General features: G+C 32.9%; 7 protein-coding genes across 8 annotated transcripts; 2 read left to right on the top strand and 5 right to left on the bottom strand.

The window, feature by feature from the left end:
- Positions 1-149: 149 nt before the first annotated feature.
- On the bottom strand, positions 150-1908 carry LOC109594513 (BTB/POZ domain-containing protein KCTD9). Its single transcript, XM_020009734.2, has 3 exons — positions 1538-1908; positions 497-1489; positions 150-441 (listed from the first exon to the last, which is right to left on the bottom strand). The coding sequence occupies exons 1-3, from the start codon at positions 1589-1591 to the stop codon at positions 325-327; spliced, it is 1164 nt and encodes a 387-aa protein (XP_019865293.2). The 5' UTR covers positions 1592-1908; the 3' UTR covers positions 150-324.
- Positions 1909-2027: 119 nt separating this feature from the next.
- On the top strand, positions 2028-3706 carry LOC109594512 (vesicular integral-membrane protein VIP36). The gene is made up of 5 exons (XM_020009733.2): positions 2028-2201; positions 2253-2368; positions 2421-2618; positions 2669-2998; positions 3051-3706. Exons 1-5 carry the CDS (start codon positions 2081-2083, stop codon positions 3261-3263), a joined length of 978 nt encoding a protein of 325 aa, XP_019865292.2. The 5' UTR covers positions 2028-2080; the 3' UTR covers positions 3264-3706.
- A 58-nt stretch (positions 3707-3764) lies between these two features.
- LOC109594510 (aminoacylase-1) lies at positions 3765-5935 on the bottom strand. Its single transcript, XM_020009730.2, has 6 exons — positions 5794-5935; positions 5140-5309; positions 4766-5081; positions 4524-4711; positions 4249-4475; positions 3765-4087 (listed from the first exon to the last, which is right to left on the bottom strand). Exons 1-6 carry the CDS (start codon positions 5897-5899, stop codon positions 3880-3882), a joined length of 1215 nt encoding a protein of 404 aa, XP_019865289.2. The 5' UTR covers positions 5900-5935; the 3' UTR covers positions 3765-3879.
- Positions 5936-6284: 349 nt separating this feature from the next.
- On the top strand, positions 6285-7396 carry LOC109594511 (uncharacterized). Its single transcript, XM_020009731.2, has 2 exons — positions 6285-6556; positions 6607-7396. Exons 1-2 carry the CDS (start codon positions 6286-6288, stop codon positions 7368-7370), a joined length of 1035 nt encoding a protein of 344 aa, XP_019865290.1. The 5' UTR covers position 6285; the 3' UTR covers positions 7371-7396.
- A 393-nt stretch (positions 7397-7789) lies between these two features.
- LOC109594509 (pancreatic triacylglycerol lipase) lies at positions 7790-10649 on the bottom strand. The gene is made up of 8 exons (XM_020009729.2): positions 10374-10649; positions 10206-10312; positions 9873-10031; positions 9255-9503; positions 8821-9198; positions 8610-8769; positions 8224-8554; positions 7790-8166 (listed from the first exon to the last, which is right to left on the bottom strand). The coding sequence occupies exons 1-8, from the start codon at positions 10489-10491 to the stop codon at positions 8091-8093; spliced, it is 1578 nt and encodes a 525-aa protein (XP_019865288.2). The 5' UTR covers positions 10492-10649; the 3' UTR covers positions 7790-8090.
- A 182-nt stretch (positions 10650-10831) lies between these two features.
- LOC109594508 (polycystin-2) lies at positions 10832-14352 on the bottom strand. Its single transcript, XM_049967720.1, has 8 exons — positions 14145-14352; positions 13756-14093; positions 13518-13704; positions 13326-13469; positions 13068-13276; positions 12681-13015; positions 12407-12633; positions 10832-12354 (listed from the first exon to the last, which is right to left on the bottom strand). The coding sequence occupies exons 3-8, from the start codon at positions 13620-13622 to the stop codon at positions 11047-11049; spliced, it is 2328 nt and encodes a 775-aa protein (XP_049823677.1). The 5' UTR covers positions 13623-13704; positions 13756-14093; positions 14145-14352; the 3' UTR covers positions 10832-11046.
- Positions 14211-15328, bottom strand: LOC109594496 (polycystic kidney disease protein 1-like 3). 2 transcript variants are annotated; one of them, XM_049967721.1, is made up of 6 exons: positions 15231-15328; positions 15090-15179; positions 14819-15040; positions 14618-14767; positions 14422-14567; positions 14211-14256 (listed from the first exon to the last, which is right to left on the bottom strand). In XM_049967721.1, coding segments are annotated over exons 1-6 (705 nt in total). In that variant the 5' UTR covers positions 15327-15328; the 3' UTR covers positions 14211-14255. The 2 variants fall into 2 exon arrangements, 1 of the variants encoding a protein (XP_049823678.1); XR_007548139.1 differs by lacking the exons at positions 14211-14256; positions 14819-15040 and having other exon boundaries at positions 14427-14567; positions 15069-15179.
- Between the last annotated feature and the right edge of the window lie 10972 nt (positions 15329-26300).

Raw genomic sequence — 26300 nt, 5'->3', positions numbered from 1 at the left:
TAAGAGGTTGATGATTAAATAAAATCTAAGTTTGTTTTCAGTATATACGTTAACCAAAGACCATGTTATAAGGAGTCATTATTAGTACTCCCAAATTTTATACAGGGTGTAACCAAATAATGAATTTACAAATCACAAATAAAACAATATTGTACACTGTGTATATGTGTATATATTATAATTCTATAATATGTTTTATTAATAATTCAATAAATATGTTGTAGTTACCAAACTAACAAATAAAAATCAATCAGACCTATATACATATGAAAAATATTACAACTACACAAATTAAATAAAAAGGGTGTTTCCAAATGTAACCATTTAGCGTATGGCTTGTGACATATGCAGTGGTGTTAACATCAACTCAAATGCAGCATCCTTTAAATTAGCACCCCGCAAATTCGCCTCATGTAAGTCACTACCAGATAAATCACAACTCTAAAATAAAAACTTATTTTTACAATTGTATCTTATAAAAAAATACCAAACTTACTTCTAAATCTGCTCCAGCCAAAACAGCAGCCCTTAAATCACAATTTTTAAGATTGGCATTTTTTAATGTGGCAACTCTCAGATTGACGCCACCCATATCACTGCCTTCCAAATCAGCCCCCTTCAAATTGACACCCTCCATATTGGCCCTCGTGCCACCAGGATCTTTGAAATTGGATTTCTTCATTGAGGCACCTTCTAAATTAGCACATAAACTCTTAACACCTAAGAGGTGGGCATGATCTAAGTTAGCGTGGGACAAATCAGCCCTTTCTAAACAGCACCAGCTCAAATTAGAGCCCACCAAATTACAGCCTTGCAAATTAGCATATTTAAAATTGATATTCCTTAAATCTAATCTACTTAAGTCTGCACCCGCTAAGTTAACACCTTGAAAACGGAGCTCCGCATTGAACGAACTTCTTATTAAGGCATCAATCACATCTCTTCTGGTTAATGGTAAGGCATCTCTACATACAGTGTCATTTTGTATCATGCACTCTAAAGTGGGTATAATAGATTCAATACAAAAAAATCTTGCTTCCTCCAAAATACCTCTAGGATTAATATGCTTATCAAAAACTAATTGGCCGCACCTTAAATAATTCAGGATCGGCTCGAAATATGTTGGACTACGGTCTATCAAAAATGCACCATTTTTATCTATGGAACTGGGAGCAAAAGCGAAACCTTCATCATCCTCTGAGAACATTCTAGCCAGCATACTAGTGGGTTCACTTGTTGTCAATGTTCTCTTTGAAGTTGTGAAACACTTTCCTCCCACATTCAATGTTATCCAATCATCAAATTTAATTTTGGTGACGGGTTTTTTAAAATCTTCACCCTCTGATACAAATAATTTATCATTGTTTCTAATATACGCGGCGTCTTTAATTTCCGTGCCATCTTCCAAAAATATTCGTTTTGGGGAAATATTCAATAACGTAAAAGATTGCTTCAGCAAGTCTTCTATATTTGAATCAAGTTCAATGCTCTATAAGCAAAAAAATATAAAATCGGATAATAGAATAAACGGTTTTACCTTTCCTGATGATAAAAGCCCATTTTTGTGTATAATTACAGTCTTCTTACTCATGACTTGAAAGGTTTACGTACTTTTTGCCAGAAGATACACTTTAAGGCATTGATTTCTTGTGGGATTATAAACTTCTTTATATAAAAGAAGCAAGTATTTAAAGACGCTGTACAAACATAATAAAAAATCTAAGAATTTGGTTTTATACTTAATTTTATTTATTTTTATAATAAATATTGTTCACTTCATGTTAAAAAAGTTTGTATTTGTCAATAAATGTCGTTTTATTATTGAACGTTTGACCTACTTGTCGCAAACCAAAAATATATAAATATGTACTAACATATTAAAGTGAAACACCCAAACAAATCTCATACAGTTATTATTCATTTATTTTATTAAAAATATATTGGTAATATTAATTTTTATATTGCATGACGAATTGGATATAGGATGAAATGATTAAGACGTTCTAGAACTACGGGACGCCGGAATGACAGTTCAGTTTAATACGTCACATATTTCGGCTAAATTATTTTATTAGGAACCATGCAGCTAAAACGTTTCATTAGTTCTTTTTGCACATTCTTTTTAATAAATATTAGCAATGCGGCTTGGAACACGAAAGATTTTATGAAACGAGAGCATTCATTAATAAAACCTTATTATGGTGAGTAGATTTTTAATCTTGTAAATGTTGTTTTTAAGCTTTGTTTTATAGGTTCCGGAATAGATATACCGTTCTGGCAGTTCACCGGAAGTACAATAGTTACTCCAAATCACATCAGGCTCACTGATGATTACCAAAGTAGGAGAGGAGCAATTTGGAACTCAGTGGTAAGTACTTTGTACCCTCATGTAAATGAAGGTGTAAATCTAGATGTTTTAGCCGGTGGGTGTGCCTAATTGGGATTTACAAGTGCAATTTAAAGTACATGGTAAAGGTAAGGACCTCTTTGGAGATGGATTTGCCATTTGGTATGCAAAAGAACCCATGGTGGACGGTACAGTCTTTGGTAGCAAGGACTATTTCCAAGGTTTAGCTGTGATATTGGACACATACAGTAATCATAATGGGCCACATAATGTAAGTTTTTTATATTTTTCCTGCACTGCAATTAAATATTGAAATTTCAGCATCAACATCCATACATTTCTGCCATGATAAACAATGGTTCTCTGCACTATGACCATGACAGAGATGGAACACATACTCAAATTGCAGGTTGTGAGGCCAAATTCCGTAATCTCGACCATGACACTCATATATCAATCAGATATGAAGGAGATGTTTTAACAGTATCTACCGATATTGAAAATAAAGCAGCCTGGAAGGAGTGTTTTCAAGTTAAAGGCGTCAAACTACCAACTGGCTATTTTATTGGACTTTCAGCCACCACTGGAGACTTATCTGACAATCATGATATTATGTCTGTTAGACTATTTGAACTAGACTCCCCTGAAGATGTAAGATATACAAATTATGAGTTGGATGTTATTTGATTTTTTACATTTTCAGCAAAATCAGGAAGATAGGTCTAATATTGTGCCATCAGCATCATTCTTTGAACCTCCAAGGGACCATGTGGATGATCCTAAACCTTCCTCTCTCTCTGGAATCAAGATTTTCTTGTTAATGCTACTGGGAAGTATTGCAGTTGTAGCTTGTGTAGTTATAGGTATTATGTTCTATCAAAAGCACCAAGAGAAAAATAGGAAAAGGTTTTATTAATCTTAAATACCATTTCTTTGTTGAAGACTGCTTTTGGGTTGGTTTTTTATGTGTATATATGATTTGACTGAGATAGGATTATTAATTTAACATCTATTTTGTGGTGATCTAGTGAAATGTTTCAATATTTTAGTCATTAGTTTAGTTCGCATTTTAATTTAAAATATTCAAATCATATTCCGATTTTCAGTTTTAACATTGAGAATTTATTATGTAAATATATTTAAATTCCACCAATTTACTTTTATCTGCCATCATTGATACTATAACGTAATGTTATTATGACAGGTGCAAATTTTGATTTAATTTTATAAATTTGTGTTATCATCAAAGTTTGCATCTAACAATTTGGATCACATTTTATTTAGAATTTCTAACTTTTATACAAGTCCAAGTAAAATATTGAACTGTTTTTGAATCGAAAATAAAGGTTTCAAATGAAAGTGTATTTTCATTAAATAATAATACAAATGTATACTAGTCGTGAAAAAATATTATATTATTTTTAATATATATTAAAATAGATTATTCATATGAATCATTAAGCCTGGTAAAGTCTGGATGGAATATCCTATAGTATTGCATCAGTACTTGTGAAAAAATGCATTTATGTAATTCATTGAACATTAGCAACAGCTGGAATAAGAGTAGTGTAAACTTCAATTCCTTTCAAGAAAGTGTCAACCCTGATGAATTCGTCGTTGTCGTGTAAAAGCACTGGGGTTTTATTGATGGGTGAAAATCCTAGGGCGGGAATTCCCAGTCCTCGCAAATAACGACTGTCGGTGCCACCAGGGAATTCTTGAAGCTTCAATTTCAATCCTCTGAAAAATGAAGTTAATGTGTTTATTTTTATTAAAAATTCCTTTGTTAAAAGTAAGTAAACATATAATGGAATTATTATCAGCGTTATTTTTAAAACCACTTTTATTTGTTAATGAGCAAGGTCATTTTTGTTTATCCTCAATATCAAATAAACTCTCACAATTTATCCGTTGCGGCTTTGAATGCCGTCCAAAATTTGTTGCCCTCCAATTGAGTGGGAGGTACTTGAGGTTGTTTTTGCTCGTATTCAATGTAAACTCCCTCTCCAGCTTCCTTACACCACCTGTTTATGGTTTCTTCCCAGCTTTTGATGTCGACCGTCGTTGGAATTCGACAGTCAACAACCAAAGTTAACTCTGGGGGTACCACATTTGATTGGACGCCACCCTAAAAATAAATAATTAATATTTCTTTACAAAAATTAGAATAGATTACCTTTAGTTGTGTCACGTTTACTGTAGTCACATCACCTAGGGTCAAATGAGGATTTTCCTCCAGTTTTTTTTCTTGAGTCTTCCTAAATTCGTAAAATTTGTTCATGATGTAATTTACTTTTTCTCCCGCAGTATTTTTCAGTAAGATAGATCCGTGGCCAGGCTGCCCTGGGCAGTGAATATGTAGCTCTGAAACACATTGCAGTCACTTACTTTTCTATTAGTAAGTTAGATTTAACTTACGCCAAATGCATCGTTCAGCATAAGCCACCATGTATTCTTCGCTGGAACTGGTCATGCCTTCATCCAATGATAAACCAACATTCAAATTCTTGAAAGCTTGGGTTGTAATGAACTCCTTCATGCCCAAGATTCCACCAATTTCTTCATCTGGCACAAACGAAAGGTGAACTGTCCTACGGAATTTGACGCCTTGTTCCTTTAATCTCCTGATGGCCTCAATGTACTGTATGCCAACTGATTTCATGTCTTGGGTGCCTCTTGCGTAGATTTTTCCGTCCACAATTTCAGCCCCAAACGGTTTGTGCTTCCACTCTTCCTGGAATGTTGCACACATGAGCTTGAGTGGTTAATATTGACATTTTCCAAACTGTTACCTCAAAAACAGGCACGACATCAGTGTGACTGTTTAGTAAAATGGATGGAAGATTGGGTTCAGTTCCAACCCAAGTAATAATAACAATAGGTTTGTTTGGTTTTACTTCAATCACTTTAACTGGAAGTCCTAAGGATTTAGCTTGGGACTCTAAAAACTTCACACAGTCATCTGAAAAAACATTTAATTGGTTTTTAGCCTTGTTTTAAAATACAATTCTAGAATTATCCATTTTATCTATAATTATAATAAACTTTGAAGTTGGACAAATAATTTACATTAAAAATGTAGTATTAAACAGTTATTTACTATTGATCTTTTTTTAAATTGTCACTGATAAAATTTAATAAAATGCATAATAATGAATAATAAATATTACAACTTATTTTAATCAAAATTATAGGCTGGTAACAATAGATTTCAATTGTCTATTTTGTGTTATTGAGGCATTTTTACTAATAAATGTTGATCATAATATTGTTCAGTTATTGTTTATATTCGACAAATTGAACACAGACTATCAATATATAAAATAATTTGAAAAGTTTGTGAACGCCACTGGTTCGTTATATTCAGGCATATGTGGTGCAAAAGAACTACATGCATCATGGCATGGTAAAAATATAGATAATTAATAGTTTATCCCGACACTCACCGTAGTTAATGTCTGGATGGACGCTCGGTATCCTAAGGTACTCCCGGAAATTGTCCAGAGCCTGTTTGTCGTAAGTTTCCTTCTGTTGCGGAGTTAAAGCAGTCATGATGCTGGTATGCGTTTATGCCAGTCACTGAATTTTTTTCCACTGACTTAGATTTTGATCTTGTTCTATAAATACCTTCCACTTATCACATGTCTACCTTATTCCAAAAATTTATCACGCTCGTGGTAATGCTAAACAAATAATCAGCATGTTTGCCTGCGGTTAATGTTACAAATATTAGTCAAATAAATAACGATTTGATACTGATATCTAGTTATTAAATGTAAATTCGAAATAAACAACGTTAGAAAAATAATCCATGTCACCCATTTATCTATGACTTCGCTATTTTGATCTACCCCTGCGAACTACCCCTACGACCTAACCTCAATACGGTCGTATTGATTTTTCCCGACAAAGGTTTCATTTTTGTAATTATAATAAAAATGTTGAAACGTTTCTTGTTACTGTTTACCGTCTACATATATATCTCCAGCGGGGCCGTTTTAATTTGGAGCAACAAAAACGTGAATCTGTCGCCGTTGCAACAGTTTGACGACGACGATTTAAATAGTTTGAAGGAAACGTTATTAAATCCGCAAGTGTTTATTTTTAAATCGCCAACTGCGAGTTTATCGTCCGATTTTAAGTCCTTGTTAGATGGTTATCATTCAGCTTTCAACCCCAATGGCATTGTTAATACTGAACAGGCCACAGGTATGATGCATGAGAATTAGTAGGTCGATCAATTAATTCGAAAGTTTTAGAATTATTGGGCGACAATGAGTTGGACAAGATGAAAGTGAAGCAGACACTGGACTTAGTGCACAATAAAGAAGATTTTCTGGCTGTCCTGTACATTCCCAACAGGAGATTTAAAAGAGAGGCAGACATAAATGTTACAACCACCATGAATCCTGATTTCAAAAAACCTGAAGGTCCTGTCATTTATATTGGCAAATCCAAAAAGGATTTATACACAATGTTATACTCATCCAAACCATTATTGTTGAAAGTTAAAAATGAATTTATATATTTAGGAATGGCACCTGCAGACATGATTACTGTAGACACTAGATTGAATGTGAATATTCCCCTTGAAAATGGTGATAAAATATCTTTAAGGTTCAGCTTTACCAACAATAATTATGGTTATTGGTCCATGAAATCAGTAAAGATCACAGACACAATGAATGACATGAATTTCAATTTAAATATTACCACTGACATCACAGCACCACAGGAATTTTCATACCATTGCACTGGTGATACATTGTTTGTTGATAAAGCAAATGATGTTGAATTACATTTGTATGATATACAAGTACAAATAGATTCAACAAATGGCAAATTCAGTGATGCCTATGATTGTGTGCCATTCACCACTGCCCCCATTTGGTCTGGGTTATTTGTAACATCAATACTGGGTATTGGTTTGATTGTTGCATTAACGGCAATAATGGATATCAAAACAATGGACAAATTTGATAATGCCAAAACAAAAAATTTATCTATTACTGTATTTGAATAAGTCCAAATATACTTAAACTCATCATTTGTACCTTTCTGAGTATTTTAGTAATACTTAAGACTTATCTCTCTTATGAATGCTTAATGTGAATGCTTGTAATTAAGTCTTGCACATATCCCTCTTCTACCTTAAAGGCACTTGCCGAATTTTCTTGTATATACTGTCATATCTGATACTTATATTGTACAGATACTGTGTTTACTGTGGATCAAATGATTTTAGGAGTGTTTGAATTGTTTTCTGTATTTATTGTAATATAACATCAGATAAAGGATATATTAAAACCATTTGATCTGTGTATATCTGATGTCTACAGATGCATATTTTTCTTAAATCAGTGATATTTATTTTGCATATTATATAATTTATTGGAATATTTATTTAACTTTAAACTGTACCTGTATAAATAAACTAGGGAAGCCAGACGAAAATAAATTTTATTAACGTAGATTTCCATAAATTACTTGTAATTTTTTTTAAATCTAAAATTAAACAATTGTTTTACCTAATGTATTACTATAATTTGGGTAATGACCTTCGTTGTTTTACAACGCAAATTATCACGTAATCCATTCACAGATATGAGACGAATATTCGTTATTTAAGTGAAATATACTGTAGTTTATATGAAAAATTTATTTTCCAAATATAAAGTGGTATTGAAATATAAATAAATAATGATGAGAATGATAACGATGAACAAATATGAAAATGAATATTTTAACAATACGAAGATATTAGCAACTGTGGCTGTCCATTCACTAAGGGTTTCTTGTTCTTCGGACAAACCTTTATCCTAAAAATAAACAATAATAGTTTATTTAACAAGTAAAACGGTACCATAAATATATACCTTTTCCGTATTTCCAATGCTTCTATTTCGATCGCATCAATGTATATTTTTGGATTGCTCAGTATCCTCCAAGTCAGTGGATTAAACAGACTGCTATTGTATTTCCAAACAACTTCAATAGCTTTCATATTATTAACCTCGTCAGCGACTATAACTTTTTGTAATTTATCTCCTGGACCATAATACCCTGAAATAAATCCAGCTGGAGATGACCTAGGTCCTTTTCCGTCACTAGTTTCATGCATAGTAAAGTAGAGCTGCCCAATTTCTCCTCCATGTTGTCTACTGTCCTCGGAATCGGAAACATTGACTTTTACCAAATAGTGTCCCACTGAAAATCACGTTTATTAATATATTTTTATGATTAGAATAGCATAGAAACTTACTGCAGTAAGGTCTTTTATCGGCTGTCATTAAATATTGCACCATGCTCCCTTTGTTTGGTTTCGTTTTAAGTTTTTCGTAGGATTTTCTTCCATGGAATCCCATTCTTAAACATCGTTCCCCCTTTTTACCACAGTCGAAACATTTTCCGTTCACAAAATCCTGAAAATACATTTTAAAATGTTGCTGCCCAATTGAAACAATAAATACTACCTTATAAGATGAACACGGTACTCCCTTGAATGAACATTTACCATCAATGCTGGCGTAGAAGTATTCGTGACTGCGCAAGTGGTTGCAACCCAAATATTTCTTAAGACCCTTCACGAAACTGCCACTTTCGTCATTTATGTACTGGACAATACTTTTGCCGCAACCTGGCTGTTCGGTGCCTCCGTTGGGATAAAAATCAACGTGGCCGATGCTTTCGACGATTCCCAATCCACCTCGTATAAACTGACTGGCATCTGTATGGATGATGTCCACGTATTTTGCTGCTGATTTATCCAGTCGTACAGGAGCTTGAGTCTTGGCAAAGTGTGGTTCTGCCGGATCCAGTCCTGTGATTCTCGACAAAGTCAAATTGTGTTCCTGCAATTAGAGAAGCGTTAGGATGTGTATACGATTAGTTTTAATAGAAAAGTAACCTCTTGAAGGGCATATCCGACGTATCCACTCAGATGGGCACCAAGCGAATGACCGATGAGGTGAACGTGGTCAAGACCTAAAGTACCGGTGTGTTTGGCGATGTCGGAAAGGAGGTGGGCGGCAACCGCCCCAACCAAGCGTATGTTGGCCACTGCTTGGGAGTAAGGAGGTCCAGACCCTCCTCTCCAGTCTACCGTTATTACGGAACAGTCTTCTCTGTCCAATAACTTATGGGCCATTTCTATAATCTGGTAATCAGTAAAAAGAACAACTTTCAAAAAAATATATATATGTAAAAATACAAAACTTGATGTTGCCATAGAGTCACTATTTAACATCAAATTGATGCTGATGCATCATCGAATACTCTTATCAACATGAAGTAGTTGTTGACACCAAAGAATAATTTTAATCTAGTTCCCAAGACAATTAAAATCATTTAATTATAAGAGCTGACACATTTATCACACCTGAGCGATTAAATTGTAAATAAATTTAACATTAAAAATTAAATTAAATTATTATTTATTACTTAACAAGTTTAATGTATATATGGGAAAGTAGATGATATTTTATTATTACAAAATTGCGTTTATGAAATATTGACGAAAACTTACCCAAGGAGCATCCCCACCTTCCACATATCCATGGGATATGACGTATATAGGTTTCTTTGGGTCCATTCCAGAGCTTTCAACGAAATAAATATCGTTTAGGTCTAAAAAAACCGGTTTATGGTAATTTTGTCTCGTATAAAGGGGAAATTTTGGTTCTATCTGAAATAAATTATAATTTTAAAATGTAGTTGCAGTTCTTTATCTGCTTATCTTATCAATGAAGAACGCGAGTTGGCATTTAAATTGTGGAAGCAGAAATAAAATTTTATCACTCTTCAATGTAATGATTATGTCCATATTAATGTGAATATTTAATAAATTAATAAGAAATACCTTCATCAAATCCTCAGGAAATAATGAAACCGGTCTATGTTCCGATGTCCACGGAGGTGACAGTTTGAAGCAACCATATAGCCCATAACATTTTTCAGCGTGCGACTCTACACAAATTAAAAACAACAAAAAATAAACCAAATCACAAATTTTGACAGTATATCACACCTTGTCCAATTTGCAACAGATAGTAGTTGTAAGACTGTGACTCGTGCTGGATCAGACTCTGGTTCATGAGAAAGATCATGGTCTGCAGTAAAACTCCTGACGAGTTGGTGGAGTTCATTTTTATATTTTTTATACTGGACAACTAATCTATTAATGGCACATTCTTTTCACCACCAACAACAATATATAAATTACAAAAATGACGGAACTAGTGTGTCTTATCGGCCAGTCAAAGTCCGTAGGTCAGAGAGTCAGCCTAAATAGTCTCTTTGAGCAGACATCTAGTGAACGTCAAAGATACTAGTTCGCAAATTTTGCATTGAAAATTCTATAATTTTAGACTTATTAATAAACGTATATTATTTTTGTTAAACATTGAGGTTTCTTTATTATTGTTGATAATTTTGGTGGTCCATTAGCAACAATAAACAAGGTCGATTAATTTTTAATAAATCTAGATGTTTTCGATATTTAGCATAAGTCAATACAACTGTTTACGTAGGCTAAATAAATATAACTACAAAACATCCGTCTTGATGATAAGTCTCTTTAGAAATAATAGTCTGTTAAATAAACAGTGGTAATTAAAATAGGTCATGGAAAAATATTCGATTATTTTTTAATTATTTAAGACATCAAAGCCCCAAAACTATATGAAGCTATTGAAGCGTCTTCAATTAGTTTTCTTATATTTAATTGTTAATTCTGTGACAATCCTGTCCAACCCTGTCAAGTATTCCCTTAAGTAATCCAACTGTTTTTCATGATGGCGAAGCGCTTTTTCACGTAGCTCTATTTGTTTCCGTTCCTCCTTCTGTTTTCTTTGTTCCTCCGTATCTAAAATCATGCTGCATATTTGCTCCATCTTCAACATCTTGTAATCATCTATAACTTTGACTTTGTTATCATCCAAGTTGTCTAGAAAGAAAAGATCTTTCTCGTCATCTTTCTCCTCCGAATGAAAAGCGTATATCGTTTTATTTATCAACTCCACATCTTCCTTGCTTAGCGTGTAGTTTAAATCTTCATTTTTCAAAATGCATTGCACAATTAAATTCATTTGCTCCATTCGTTGTTTGGTTATGGAAATACATTTGGCATATCTGTGTTCATCGGCTTTAGGATATACTGTTTGGAATATTTTTGGTTCTGTATCTGAACCCCCCCTTACTCGTGTTTTCCTACACCTGAACCTTATTAACTCCCATATTATGCCCCATTTTTCTATTAAATATTCTTTTAGGGTGTATTGTTCAATATTGGAAAAATCTCTCTGGGCCTGCTGATAACTTATAATAACTATAGAAACATAAATTGCAGAAATGGAAATGCTGACTATCATGTAACTCATGTAATAGGCTTGTTGAAATTGATTTCGAAACACCTTGTTTGGATCTAACGAGCCGTTTTGACCAATGAAACACAAAAGGAGTGTGATAACAGTATCAGTAATTGATTTAAAATGTTTGGAAGTTTGACCAAATAATATGACACCAGGATAAGTAAACATTAATAATATAATAAAATGCCAAACCAGCAACGCGCAGATTGGTTTTATCGATAGCAAAACGGTTCTCTCCATAATTCTAAATACTATCATAAATCGCAAAAGTTTCCAAAGTCTAATTGTCGCAGTACCAACTAAGAAAGCAGCTATGTAAGTTAAGTATGTTTCAACCTTAAATAAATTGAAATATTCAATGAAGGAGTTATGCTTCGATATCTCAATTTGTGCCAGAAAGTTTTTCACGAGATAAGCACGATGTTGGGTTAAAGCTAAAGTTCCAAAGCTCAATATAATTATGATTACATCAATTAATAGCCAGAAATTGAATGTCCGGAACAAAACTTTTCGTCTCATAATTATATTGGTTGCAATTTTCAAGGAGAATAATACTAAAACCACCATAAAAGCGAAGGTCGCTACTGTGGTCATTGAATTGGATTCTTGGTTTACAAACAGAAGACGAGCTGTTACCGTCTAAAAATACAAGAAGCGTTGAATGAAGCATCAATGTGTTAAGTGATACTACCTTAAAAGCCACTGTTACAAAGTCTTCAGGACCAATTTCAAAAAATATTGCTGCTTCGCTAAATAAATTTGAGTTTACGTTGTAGAAAAGGATTTCGAAGATCAAAGCTCTTGTTGCATTATCCACCCACTTATTGCTTGTCATGTACTTCCAATTGATGTGTGAGTTACGATAGGTTCTACCAAGTGGACCAGTATATCCCCCTTTTGGATATGAAGAAATGTGTCCTTCAAAAAATATTATTAAACATTTTCATTATGAAGATGAAGGATACCTTTGTATGGACTTGATCCATCGAAACTAGCATTAAGGTGTTTCCATATTTCCTGCAGTCTGTCTGCAACATTACCCTTTAAACTCCAATGTTTAGTGAAGTTTCTAAACTCGGGAGCTTTATGGTATGAAGGTGTACAAGCTACCTTCAAATATTTCATATTGTTAGGCACGGTACAACTATTATGCGTTACTCTGTGTTGTCTAAATCTGCCAATACCAATTATGGAATTGTGTTTGTCTTTTGAATATCCTGGATTATTTATAGTGTAGTACGAATACCAAGTTGGTGATTGGAGTCCCTCAATTAACACATTTTTTATGAAATGATTAACGCTGCAACAAAATTTTGTTTTTCTTCGTTTTAGAGAGTTCGAAAAATAATTACTCCTTTATTGTAGCTACGTTGGAAATGTCTGTATTCAAATCAAATTCACCTTTTATAATGCTGTTAATTGCCTGATTATTGTAAATTGTCATTTTATCTCGATTGGCTAAAATTAACATGTATAATATGAGAATGTATAAGGAAAACATGATCAAATCCTGTAGCAATTCCAGTGCTCTTATTCTATCTTTCAAGAAACTCTTCTTCTCCTGTAAATAAAATACTGCAAAACAAAAAGGGATGAAATGTGAAACTCACAATAATTTCCTCTGATTCTATCGGAGAATATAGGTGTAACAAGAAAGGCCTAAGTCCTAAGTGACCAAATCGTTTATAGATTTCTTTTCTCTGAGATTCTATTGCATCCAGCAAATCAGAGTATTTCTCTTTAATTAATCCTGGCTGTAATGTACAAATTAAACTAAATAAACAATGTTGAATACAACCAACCCTTAATGAGTACTGTTCCATTTTTTTATATGCAATAATCTTTATGATATTTTCAAAGAAAATAATGTAATATAATAAGGCCATTCCGCAGGATGTTAACCACATGTAACTTGTTATTACTGGCACCCAAAATCCAAAAACTAACAAAAGTGAATTTTGTATCACTAAGTTCACACAAAGTAAAATCCTATAAATTGTTGACTTAAATTTTTATTGTCAAATCTATAAGCCATCTTACCAAATAGTAGGTCTGCAAAAGTGTTCTTTTTTAAGATTCCTCTTCCTTGCATGGTGTCTAAAATTATATTTTACAGTATCTATAGTTAACGTATGTTTGACTACACATACTTGTACAATAAAACTAATGGCGAATGTATTATAAAAACAATTAGAGAAGACACGAAACCCACTATATTTATTTCTTGACTAAAGTGATATCCATCATGAGGTTCTAAGGCATCTGACTTATCAAATGTTGGTAATCCATAAAAGCATATACACACAAACATTATAGAGACTATTATCGAATATATTGTAATTAACCTAAAGTAGTCACTGAATTCATAAAATGCATTCCTGAAAATTATATTGATAGGATATGTGGGTGCCGATAAATATGCTTGATACCTTATAGGACTCCAAAAATGCGATGTAACAGCTACTCGATTACAAAGTTCTTTAAGTCTTCTAATTTTTCTTTTTTTTATTATTATAACATCACTAGTGTACTTATCTGGTTCTGCAACATGTAGCACATTATCAGTCAATGACAATGAAAGTCGCTTGTTGATCGTGAACATCCAACACTGATCGGATTGTAGGTCGTATATTTCTATATTCCTACAGCTCCTTGAAGCAAATATGGACCGTAACAAACAGTCTAATAAATATTTGTAACACTTGCCAGTCAGGTTTTTCACCTATGCTGTCAAACCACAGATGAATTTCTTTTAAATCGCCAAGGTAGTGTTCCGATGCCAAAATGAGCCAATCTTCGTTGCCCTCTTGGAGTAACTGCTTTCCAGGATCTGGATAATTCAACACATGTTCCTAGGTTTTTAAGTAACATTATTAGATTCGATAAATTACTGAATACATACCTTGGACGATGATTTTGTTCCTACCAATTTAATCATAATGTTGGAGGTAGTACCTGATTTAACTTTTTTATCAGTATGTACAACGATTAAATAGGCAAATTTACAGTAATTTGGAACATCCGTTAGGAAGAGCACATTGTTACCCACCTCCTGAAATCTACCAATTTGTTACATACACTTAACTACAAGTGATACACTAACATAATTGTTTGTTTTCATGTAGACACACAATAGAAGTATATAAAACAATATCATGATTATTATTGTTGTTGTAAAAATAATATACGTTGGATCCACATGGACGTCAAAGTCCAAAAACTCCATTGAATCTACTTTTATTGGGAGATAGTCATATTGCCCCTTGAATATCGAAGCTTCATGGCACAAACAGAATATGGATTTCTCATGACTTTTATTTGAGCTCTAAAATTAAAAATTAAAAAAAGCCTACATTTTAATCACTGCCAGTTACAGCGCATGCAAACTTCCATTCCATTAGATCTTTATTCCACTTATAACAACCATATCTACCAACAGTGATATTTGGTGTCGGCATACCTTCCTACAGATTTAAATTGAGATGAAAAAAAAAATGAAAATAGTAATTCCTTACCTCCTTTAACACATTCAAATACTGCCAACTGTGGAACGATTTGTTGTACTGTTGGAAAATAAAATGGTTCGTACTGTTTATTATAACACCGTTCATTTTTAGTTCCTCTAGTGTAGGTTTTATGAAATCCGTGACTAAAACCTAAAAGGAGACTTAAAAAAGAATTCTATATAAATATATTTGGTTACCGTGTAATTTTCTGTACCAATGTCATTAAACTGTATTATATAGTTGTTTGGTACGCCTATGCGATAACTAATCATGCCGTTGTAAACGTACTCTTCTTTGTAACTTTCAAAGGTCTCATTAGAAAAACGTTTCAGCATTAATACAAAAGGTTTTTGAAAAGTTGATTCTTTATTGTTGAATTTCAAAAACACCAAAGGTGTGGTCAGGGTTTCATTGTTATGCCACCAGAAAGCGTTATCGTTTGTTGCACATACCTGATCAATATTATTAAATAGATGAATGCAAAAAATGTTTTATCATATTATTTACCACTACATTTTGAGACTTGTGACTGCTATCAAAATCTTGAGACGCCCTTATTTTAATAAGAACATCAACAACAGGAGTTTTAGAAAAAAGAGTACCAACATTTTTGAAAACTGTTATATTGAGCGAAGATTTTTTACTTCTGTGAGGCGCTTCACCGTCTATCATACCCTTTAAAAGCAACTGACCATTTGTGTAACATATCTCTTCCATATCCAACAAAATGCGATGACACTAAAACATGCTTGCATGTAAAAATTAGAACATATTTTCCTTAAATATTACCTCATCTTGAACCGTACTGATTCCGTCCGAGTAGTCTGGATAATGTTCAACAAAAGCGACAGCAAACGGCGATTCTGTGGTAAGCATTGGATAACTTGTAGGTGGTACTCCCTCAATTTGCGTATCATTTGGTAATATGTCATAATTCGGTTTCATAATTCCCGTGGAGCAAGATGCAAGTGAACTTAAAAGTAAGTTATTAGTTTTAAATTACGATGTTGTTTTCACGTACTTCACAATTTGATCATTCGAATATGGTACGTCATCATCGCTGGCGAGTTTAAAATTGTATTGTTCTGAAATTTGTTTGCATAATTCTGTCGCTTTTTGAATTACTTCTACGTTTATTTCGTCGTAACTGTCAACGATGCTTGCTATAACTTGTGAAATTTGTTCTATGTCATCAACGGAGTCAATTGGCATCTAAAAGTTTAAATCATGTAAAGTAAGTTCCTATAAAAAAAGAAATCCTTACGATATCCAACATTTTTAGTTGCTTTAAATTATTCTCGTTTTTAAAGTTTTCGAATTTTACCGGCTCCATCGATGATTTTGTATTGATCGCATGATTTACGTTGACCATCGCCTGTATGACCTGATCGTAATTCTTTTTCTCGAAATTATCCTCAGCTTCCGTCATTTTGTCTCCTAATTTTTCTAACAATTCATCCGCAGTAATATTGGTTGCTTCAGTAACCTATATGGATTCTAAATATAATTATCCTTAAAGCAAGAGTTAATTCTTACATTAAAATTTTTTACGTCCAGAACTGCTACAATTCCTCCGGCCAGCGTCACTGTAAGCTTTACTGTCGGATCAGCAGGCAGTTCGAAAATTAAATCTTCCACGTGTGCACCTTGACTTAAAACTATTCCTGCAAATTAAATACATGAAACCGATCACCATGGCATAAACATTGCTTACGATTATCATCACTGTCACAAAGAGAAGCCCGAACCGACTCGACGTTTGGTGGAGCAGAAATACATTTTATGGAAAATTTAGTTTCCATTGCAATGCCATTACTTGGATGGCCGTAACAGTTACCCATATAAGGCTCAGGTGGAATCACCAGTTCGTGGGTGCCTAATCCAGGTTGACCTAAGGGGAAGTAAGCAAAGAACCATTCAGAACAGATATTTCGAAACTGACCGTCCAATTCAACTTTGGCCGTATAGATGTTGCCGCCTTGCGTTTTGCCTGCTAAAATCGTTAATGCAGAACCGTGGGTCTCGAAATCCTCACCTTCGACCAAAGTCTCGGTAGGAGAAGCCACTGACCACTTCCATTTTTTGGGGCGGACACAAAATCTAAAGCAGGTGGCGTTCAGTATAATTTTCTGTGATGGGATAATTTGTGCGTATCGTGGGACGCAATTATTGACGCACCTGAAAGTTTAATTGTAATTATGTCTATTTTGGTGGCTTATGTTAAGTAAAAACCACTTGCATTATAAGTAATTCACTCTGCTTTCCCACTATGGTTACCCTCTGTGTAAAATTTGAGGTGATGCCGAAAGATGACGTGGTAAAAAGTGTGAAATCTAACACAGTTCCTATGTCACTTATGTAATTTCCTGGGATGGCTAACATAAGTGATGCTGAAATTTCAGTTGGTCAAATTTTATTACATTAAAACTGCGGTCTAATTACGTGTCAGTTGTGAACTGGGAGGACAATCTCCGGGTCCACTAACTTTTGCGCATGACCATCGGAGTGCAAGTTGCCTATGAGTCCCCGAAGGAGTATCCATAGAACGTGAATTTGAGGCATCCAAAGAAAGGGCTTCGTTAGCCGTCGTTTGTCGTTCTTTGCCGAATGTTATGTAGGCGACTGGAGCTGCGGCTATCACATGGGTTTCACACTGGATTAAATGGTTGGTAAAGAATGGAATCTACGATGAGAGGACAAGATTCTTACTGTGGTGGTGATCTCGTATTCTTTATTGTCGTTTCCAAGAGCTTTTGCTATGCAATATAATACCACTTCCGTATCACGATCTACTGTAAACGCCTGTATCACATATACAACTATTGCTCGTGGTTGTTTCTTTTGCGGTCTGTTTGTCGAATCTGAATATGATAAATGTTACAAACGGGTTAACTTAACATCATGGTATTAGTATAGTATACCATACAAGGTGTTATTAAAATAGGTGGTCAAAGAGCAGGAAGAACACCTCTAATAATCAAGAAAATTTACTGTTTCTTCTGAATTGTGACACGAATTCAAAAAATATCTAGTGATCAGAAAAAACCCTTCAGATTCTAATCTATTGTATCATTCTAGAAAAAAAATAATTACTTTGAATTGTTGATTAAAGATATCATATTTAAATTTGATGGACTGTAATATATTCTGAAGAAACTTTAGAAATGTTCTCCCTGCTCCCAAAATTTGACCACCTGTTTAAGAAACACTTTGTTTCTACTCGACAGGCAGTTTTCTTACTTCCTAAGTCCAAAATGACTGTTACACTTATGGGATCCTTTTTTCGACAATTATGAGGTTCGAAAAGGCATGTTATTTTTTCAGTAAGACCCCGATCAATTGAAGCAGGACTGTAATGTAATTGTGTTCAATGAAAAAATTGTGAAAATAAAAGTTGTGCAGGAATTTACCAATGGTCAAACGAAACAGTACTTCCACAATCAGAAACAGATTTGTTTGGTGCAGCACTTATTACTTGAAAACTTTGAGAACATAAAATTAGGAAAAGTATCAAATGCATTTTCCAAACTTATTTGAATAAACTGGTTGCCAGACAACGACAAAAAAATTAAATGAATAACAAATGGTGGTTAGGCGAATATATACAGGGCGCTTCTTAAATGATAAAATTCATGAAGTTTTTTAGTATTCAATAAAAAATATTTGATAATATTCATGGACGTCTATCTAATGTTTTATTGTAATTTTTGAATATTTGAATTGTTAAAACCATAAAAACAGTAGCAGAATATTGGAAAATACTTAAATATACACGGTGATTCACAGAATGAAAAATAGGAATGATTTAACTAACTAAAATGTCTAACCACCAATTTTGATGCTGAAAAATTAATATCTGGTATATGCGTTAACCAAGGACCATTCTATGAGGTATCATAGATAGTACTCCTAAATTTTATACAGGGTGTTCTTTACTTATGGTTAATATTATGCATGTTATATTCAATAGAATGTAAGTATAAGTATGTTTTAAAAAATAAAATGAATATATTTGTGAATTTCTTTATTAACAATTATTTTCCTTAAACACAAATGACAAATACGTATACATATTGGCCAAGAGTATTTTATTGATTTTTAATTTTTCCTTCTAATTCATTAACTAATGAGTCGAGTCCTGTTAAGTAATTTTTTAAATTATTTAATTCCGTCTCATGATAATTTAAAGTTTGTTCGCGATTCTCCAATTCCTTCTCCTCTTTCATCAAATTTCTCTGTTCCTGTGTGTCCATAAGTGCACTACAAATGTGTTCCATTTGTAACATCCTATAATCATCTATTACTTTAAACTTATCTTTGTCTAATTTATCTATAAAGAAGATTTCTCTTTGTCTTCCCATCGCGTCAGAATGAACGTTATAAACTAATTTATTCAACATCTCTATATCCTCTTTTCTTAACGTGTAACCTCTATCTTTATTCATTAATACGCATTGTGTAATCAAGTTCATTTGCTTCAGTCGATGTTTGCTGATGGTTATGCATTTCGAATATCTGTGCTCGTGTGATTTCGGATAAACACTTCGATATCTTTTTGAGGGTTCGTCTTGTCCACCCCGGACACGTTTTTTCCTATATTTGAACTTAAGTAAGTCCCACATGACGCTTATCTTTTCAATTAGATATTCTTTAAGAGTATACTGCTTAATATTCGAAAACTCTCGCTTGGCTTGTTTATGACTTAAAATGATTATAGATACATAAGTTGCATATATGCACATGCTGACAAACATATAACAGACATAATATATTTCACCACGACTTTCGCCGAAAATTAAACTTGCTGCGACTGCATCTTGCCTGACAAAATTTAAGAGAAGTGTGATCATGGTATCAGAAACTGTCTTAAAATGTTTGGATTCAGAACCAAATAGTATCACTCCGGGAAAAGTAAACATTAAAGTAATAATCAAGTGCCAGATAAATATTGCAAAGACAGGTTTTAAGGACAACATCACAGTTCTCTCCATTATTCGAAATACCACCAAAAATCGCAGAAGCTTCCAAAGTCTGATTGTTGCTATGCAAATTAAAAACGCACCGAAGTAAATAAACAGTGTCTGTATCCTAAAAAGATGGAAATAATTTATGAATGTGTTGTGTTTTGACATTTCAATCTGATCAAGGAAAACTTTGACCAAACGTTCCCGGTAATGCACTAGGCCTAAAGACCCAAAACTTAAACATACAATAATTATATCGATAATCATCCAGAAACCAAACATCCGAAACAGTAATTTCCTCTTCAAATAAAAATTTGTGACAATTTTCAACGTAAAGATTAATAAAATGACCATGAATGCCAAATATATAACAGTAACCATTATATTTGTATCATGTCCCCAATACAAAAGACGAGAAGTTGTAACCTAAAGTTCGAAAAGGCATTAAATATAAATATAAATTGAGTTGATTAAACATAATAATTACCTTGACATGTGTGACTATCGCATCGACTGCACCAATTTCGAAAGACATACTGGCGGAACTAAATAAATTTGTATTTACATTGTAGAAAAGAGCTTCAAAAATTAAAATCCTGGTCGCGTTATCTACCCACTTATTAGTGACCATATAATTCCAATTGATATGGGAATTTGTAAATGTTCTTCCCAGAGGCCCAATATATCCACCTCCTGGATAATTTGATATATACCCTGAATTTTTTTTTAATTAATTAATTATGTCTCAAAACGATTATCATAAAAATATATGTAAATATAGTTTTACCCTCATGATTATCTGATTTATCAAAATTGGAGTCGACATGCTTCCATATATTATTCAACCTATCCCGAATCGTTCCATTGAGAATCCAATTCTTCGAGAAATTTCTATTTTCTGGTGCGTCTTCAAAAATGGGGATACAAGTTACATTTAAGTATCTCATTGCAGCAGGAACTTGACAACTGTCGTACACCACTCTGTGTTGTCTAAACTGTCCTACACCAATTATGGAATTATGCTTGTCGTTTGTTAATCCTGGGTCGTCCATAGTATAGTATGAATACCAAGTGGGAGAATGAAGTCCTTCAATTAACACGTCTCTTACATATTGGTTAATGCTGAAAGTTTTCTTTTAGTTCATCCTGTTACGAAATTGGAAATATTTACTCAGAAATTTTTGAAAATTTCTCTACATCAATTTCACTTTGAAATTCGCCTTTTAACAAGTATCGAATTGCATTGTTATTAAAATAGGTCACAGAATCCTTCTTGGACAATATTATAGTATACAGAAGCACAATATATAGAGTAAACATAATTAAATCCTGCAGCAACTCTATAGCTTTTATTTTTTGTTTCATGAAATGTTCTCTCTTCTATAAATCATACGTTATGAAATAAAATCAATGTTGTATATTACACTTACACGAATTTCATTCGGTCCCATTGGTGTGTAAAGATGTGAAAGATAAGGTCGAAGACCCAAATATCCAAATTGACCATAAATTTGTTTTCTTTGAGACTCTATTGCATCTAGTAAATCTTTATATTTTTCTTTAATCAATTGTGGCTGTAATTCGTAAATTAGTTAGTATATATACATTAGTACATTAGTGTAAATATAGTTTGTATACCCTTAAAGATGTTTGTAATATTTTCCCATATGCCAGTTTTATTATATTTTCAAAGAAAATGATGTAAATTAAAAAAGCAATAATACATGATGTTAGCCACAACAAACTTGTAGTTCTGGGTAACCAGAAACCGAAAATTATTAACAGTCCATTTTGGATACATATACTTATGCAAAATATTACCCTGTGAAAACAAACCTTAATATTGTGTATCTATGTATTTCATAGTATTCTTACCAAATGCCAGTTTTTAAATAATTTTTAAATATATTTTTATAAGCACAAGCCCTTGAATATTATTAAAAATATAAAAACATTTTAGTTGGATTACTTTACCTACCTGTAGATTAAAATAAATGGAGTGTGTGTTATGAATACAATTAGAGATGTAAGAAACCCTATCACAACAACGTTTATATAAAATTGATATCCTTCATAAATTTCGAATACATCTGAATTATTAAATTTTGGTAGCCCATATAAGCACAGGCATACAAACATCATAGTTACTAATATTGAATATATTGCAACTAATCTAAAGTAGTCACTGAATTCAAGAAATATACCCCTGAAATAAAAAAAATTGAGCAGGATGTGTAACAAAAAATGTTTATACCTAATAGGAATCCAAAAGTGGTATCTATGAATAACTAATTTGCACATTTCACCAAATTTTGCAAGTTTTTTTTTCTTTATTATTTGTGTATTTTCAGCATGTTCTTCTGGCTTCACGATATGTACAATATTCTTATTTGACAGAGAAAATTTATTATTTACTCTGAACATCCAACATTTTTCAGTTTGCAAATCATAAATCTCAATTTGTTTACATGTCCTTAAAACGATCGATAAAAATAAATATTAACAATGACTTAACATTTACCATTCAGGTTTTTGTCCTATACTATCAAACCAAATATGAATTTCTTCTAAATCGGCAAGATAATGCTCAGAAGCCAAAATTAACCAGTCCTCGTTACCTTCTTTAAGTAACCTGTTTCCTGGATCAGGATAATTCAGAACATGTGCCTGTATTTAAACGGAAATGTATTGTAAATGACAGAATAATTTAAATAGTACTTGCTTTAGACGATGATGCTGTACCAATCAGTTTAATCATGATATTAGAAGTGGTTCCGTATCTCCATCCTGTTTCAGTAAATACAACAATTAAGTAAGCATATTTACAATAACTAGGAACATCAGTTAGAAACAGCACATTGTTGCCCACCTGCTAAAATTTGTAAAATTTGGTTATGTATGGAATATTAACGTAGCAAAAACTGACATCATATTTTGACCCCATAAATATATACAGTAAAACAAGATAAAATAGTAGCATCAATATCAGAGTAGTTGCGCATATAACATACGTTGGTTTTACGTCAAATTTAAAATCAATGATGTCCATTACTTCGACCCTTATTGGAAGATACTCATAGTGGCCCTTAAATATTGAAGCTTCGTGACACAAACAGACCATGAGTGTGGCATTAGTTTCATTGGAGCTCTAAAATGGAAATTTAAAGCATTTTATTAGGATTTTTAAAATTGCTTACGGAAAAGGCTTGTTTCCATTTATATTCATCTTTATACCATCTATGGCAAGTATACATACCAACAGTTAAGTTAGGTGTTGGTTTACCTTCCTGAAAATGTGAATTGGTTTTGGATAAATATAAATTATTTACCATTTCTTTAGTTTACCTCTTTTAATACATTTAAATAGTGCCAACTGTGATACGGCTTATTGTAATAATGAAAAATAAAGTTCGTGACATTATTTACTATGATTCCATTGTTCTTCAATTCTTCCAGTTTTGGCTTTATAAAATCTGTTACTAAAACCTATAATAAAATAGTTAAATCGTCTCAGTATAATTTTTGAATTTCTTACCGTATAATTTTCTGAGCCTATGTCATTAAAAATAATTTTATAATTATTTGGAACTCCTATTCGATAAGATATCATGTTATTGAAAACTGATTCCTTTTTGTAACTTACAGCAGATTGTTTGAATTTATGTTTAAAGTATAATTTGAATGGCCTTTTAAATGTGGATGTCTTAAAGTTAAATTTTAAAATAGCCAAAGGTGTATTCAAGGTTTCGTTCATAAGCCACCAGAAAGCGTTACTATTAGTTGTACATAACTAAACAAATAACCATTGAAAAATTTTTTAAAATTGTCTAGCAAAATATTTACCACCACATTTTGAGAATTTGGATTGCTTATGAAGTCTTTAGATGGTTTTACTTGAACCAGACTATCTGTGATGATGGTATTTGGAAAAAGGGGCCCAACATTTTTGAAAGTTGTTATATTGAGTTTAGATTTTTTAATTGATTCCTGAGCTTCTCCGTCCGACATACGCTTCAAAAGCAATTTACCATTTATGTAGCATGTGTCTTCCATATTCAACACAATCTCATGGAACTTAAATAGTTTCAGTTAGAATTCATTAGATACAATAACTGGAATTGTTACCTCCTTTTGAAAATAGATCAGTTTATCCATGTCATCGGCATAATCAGGATAATATTCAGTAAAATATATTATTGCTGAAGCTTTTGTAGTCAACATTGGATAGCGTGTATTAGGAATTAGAGTATTAGTATCCAACTCTTCTGTAGTCGATAACATATCAAAATTTGGAGTAAAAATCCCTTGGGAACAACTGACGAGATCACTGAAAATGAAAACTAATAAGACACATAATTTGAAACGTCTCAATCTACCCTATTATTTCTTCATCCGATTTTACCACCTCATCCAATTCTTTATTTTCTAATAAGGAGTAATACTCTTCGGACAATTTTTTGCATAACTCTGTTGCCAATTTAGTTACGTCCAAATCAGATGTGTTGTAACTTTGAACTATGCCCCCTGTAATTTGAGCGACCTGTTGGATCGAATCATCAGATGTTAGAGGTAGCTAAAAGTAAAAACTAAGATGTGATTCATAAATGTACCATCAATGTATTACGACGTCTAACATATTCAATTGCATTAAATTTATATCTTTCTTAATGTCTTTAAATTTCTCTGGATCTTTTAATTCTTGTATTTCTAATTCGTAGTTCATTGTTACCAAATCTAAAAGAAGTTTGTCATAGTTTTTATCTTCTAAATCCTTTTGAGATTTCATTAATTTATTTGTCAAATTTTTGGACATTTCTTCTGGAGTAAGTGGTGTCTCAGGACCATACACCTATGTGATATAATATTCACTTATTGCGATTAATAATGAAAGCATCTTACTTGCACATCTTGCACTTTCATGTTTAATTGAATTCCATTATTAAAATCTAATTGAAGATAAATATTAGGGTTTGTCGGCAATTGACAAGATAAATCTTCTACATGTGCACCTTTACTTAATACAACATCTGCAAACAGTCTGAAGGTGAATATGTCGTTGTAATTTTAATTATTACCTTTCCCGTTGGGAAATTTGAGAATTAATTTAACATGCTCTATATTCATAGGGTAAGATACACAATAAAATTGAAATTCGGTTTCTAGTGGCTTTCCAACTCTAGGTTTTGAGTAACAGTCGCCTACATACGGGTCTACGGGTATTTCTAGAGTTTTTATAGCAGCTCCCTCTTGTCCTAAGAAAAAAGTTCGTAGACATTTCGAATATTTGGGAGATTGGAGCGTACCTATAATAACGGCCTTTGCTGTATATGTATGACCACCTTTTGTCACACCATGTAAAATGGTCGTTACAGTATCAATCACCACAAAGTCCGTTCCTTCTGTCAAATTGTGAGACCTAGATGCAATTGACCATTTCCATAATATTGGTTCTGGTCCGCATAAATTATAACAGTGCGCCTTTAGTACAATGTTATTTCTTGGAACTATTTTCACTTGATTTGGGAAACAGTTGTTAATACATCTGAAAGAAGTTTTAAGCAATGTGACTTTAAGGTTGTTTAACGGAAAGAAACACCTACAAAATATAGAAGTCAGGGGCAAATTTGGTTACCTCAACTATCTGTGAATAGTAGTTTATGACCCCATATTTTGATTTACCTTCAAGTCTGTACATTACAATATTTTCACCACGCCGCTTACTCCATACTTCGTATTCGTACTTTGCTAAAATTGTACATTTTTAAAATAATATGTGTAATATTATACTATTTGTAACTTGGATCATCGATCATAGAGCTCGGACAAATCCCGTGTTGAGTAAGAGGTGTACAAGTCCAATGGAAAGACATATGCTTGTAATTCTGATGGGGCCCATCCAGAGGGTATGATTCATAAACGTTTATCCTATAAAATTCACGTGCATACCGGTATTCGTCGTACAACATGTAAACGACTGGCTCTGCCGCCACCACGGATTGAGAACACTGAAATAATGACTTATAATACAAAATAAATTTAGAACTTCCTTCATACGGTAGCGCTTATATTGTATTCCTGGCCATCGTTTTCGAGACCAATAGCGACGCAAATGAAC

The sequence above is a fragment of the Aethina tumida genome, chromosome 5 (assembly GCF_024364675.1).
Source record: "Aethina tumida isolate Nest 87 chromosome 5, icAetTumi1.1, whole genome shotgun sequence".
In the NCBI taxonomy this organism is placed as follows: Eukaryota; Metazoa; Arthropoda; class Insecta; order Coleoptera; family Nitidulidae; genus Aethina; species Aethina tumida.
Note: the sequence above shows the minus strand (reverse complement) of the source record. Positions and strands in the feature narration are given on the sequence as shown.

Coding starts and splice junctions, on each gene's coding strand:
- LOC109594513 (XM_020009734.2), bottom strand. CDS start 1,591: ATGAGTAAGAAGACTGTAATTATACACAAAAATGGGCTTTTATCATCA. Junction 1,490..1,537: donor GGCTTTTATCATCAGGAAAG/GTAAAACCGTTT, acceptor TTTTGCTTATAG/AGCATTGAACTTGATTCAAA. Junction 442..496: donor TGGCTGGAGCAGATTTAGAA/GTAAGTTTGGTA, acceptor TTTTTATTTTAG/AGTTGTGATTTATCTGGTAG.
- LOC109594512 (XM_020009733.2), top strand. CDS start 2,081: ATGCAGCTAAAACGTTTCATTAGTTCTTTTTGCACATTCTTTTTAATA. Junction 2,369..2,420: donor GAGCAATTTGGAACTCAGTG/GTAAGTACTTTG, acceptor TAGATGTTTTAG/CCGGTGGGTGTGCCTAATTG. Junction 2,619..2,668: donor ATCATAATGGGCCACATAAT/GTAAGTTTTTTA, acceptor TTGAAATTTCAG/CATCAACATCCATACATTTC.
- LOC109594510 (XM_020009730.2), bottom strand. CDS start 5,899: ATGACTGCTTTAACTCCGCAACAGAAGGAAACTTACGACAAACAGGCT. Junction 5,082..5,139: donor ATGTCGTGCCTGTTTTTGAG/GTAACAGTTTGG, acceptor GCAACATTCCAG/GAAGAGTGGAAGCACAAACC. Junction 4,088..4,248: donor AAAGCCGCAACGGATAAATT/GTGAGAGTTTAT, acceptor TTCATTTTTCAG/AGGATTGAAATTGAAGCTTC.
- LOC109594511 (XM_020009731.2), top strand. CDS start 6,286: ATGTTGAAACGTTTCTTGTTACTGTTTACCGTCTACATATATATCTCC. Junction 6,557..6,606: donor TAATACTGAACAGGCCACAG/GTATGATGCATG, acceptor CGAAAGTTTTAG/AATTATTGGGCGACAATGAG.
- LOC109594509 (XM_020009729.2), bottom strand. CDS start 10,491: ATGAACTCCACCAACTCGTCAGGAGTTTTACTGCAGACCATGATCTTT. Junction 8,770..8,820: donor TACCGTGTTCATCTTATAAG/GTAGTATTTATT, acceptor ATGTATTTTCAG/GATTTTGTGAACGGAAAATG. Junction 8,167..8,223: donor GCATTGGAAATACGGAAAAG/GTATATATTTAT, acceptor GTTTATTTTTAG/GATAAAGGTTTGTCCGAAGA.
- LOC109594508 (XM_049967720.1), bottom strand. CDS start 13,622: ATGTGGTTAACATCCTGCGGAATGGCCTTATTATATTACATTATTTTC. Junction 13,016..13,067: donor AACGTAGCTACAATAAAGGA/GTAATTATTTTT, acceptor ATTTTGTTGCAG/CGTTAATCATTTCATAAAAA. Junction 12,355..12,406: donor TTGTAACAGTGGCTTTTAAG/GTAGTATCACTT, acceptor TTGTATTTTTAG/ACGGTAACAGCTCGTCTTCT.
- LOC109594496 (XM_049967721.1), bottom strand. CDS start 15,326: ATGAACGGTGTTATAATAAACAGTACGAACCATTTTATTTTCCAACAG. Junction 15,180..15,230: donor ATTTGAATGTGTTAAAGGAG/GTAAGGAATTAC, acceptor TTAAATCTGTAG/GAAGGTATGCCGACACCAAA. Junction 15,041..15,089: donor AATGGAAGTTTGCATGCGCT/GTAACTGGCAGT, acceptor TTTTAATTTTAG/AGCTCAAATAAAAGTCATGA.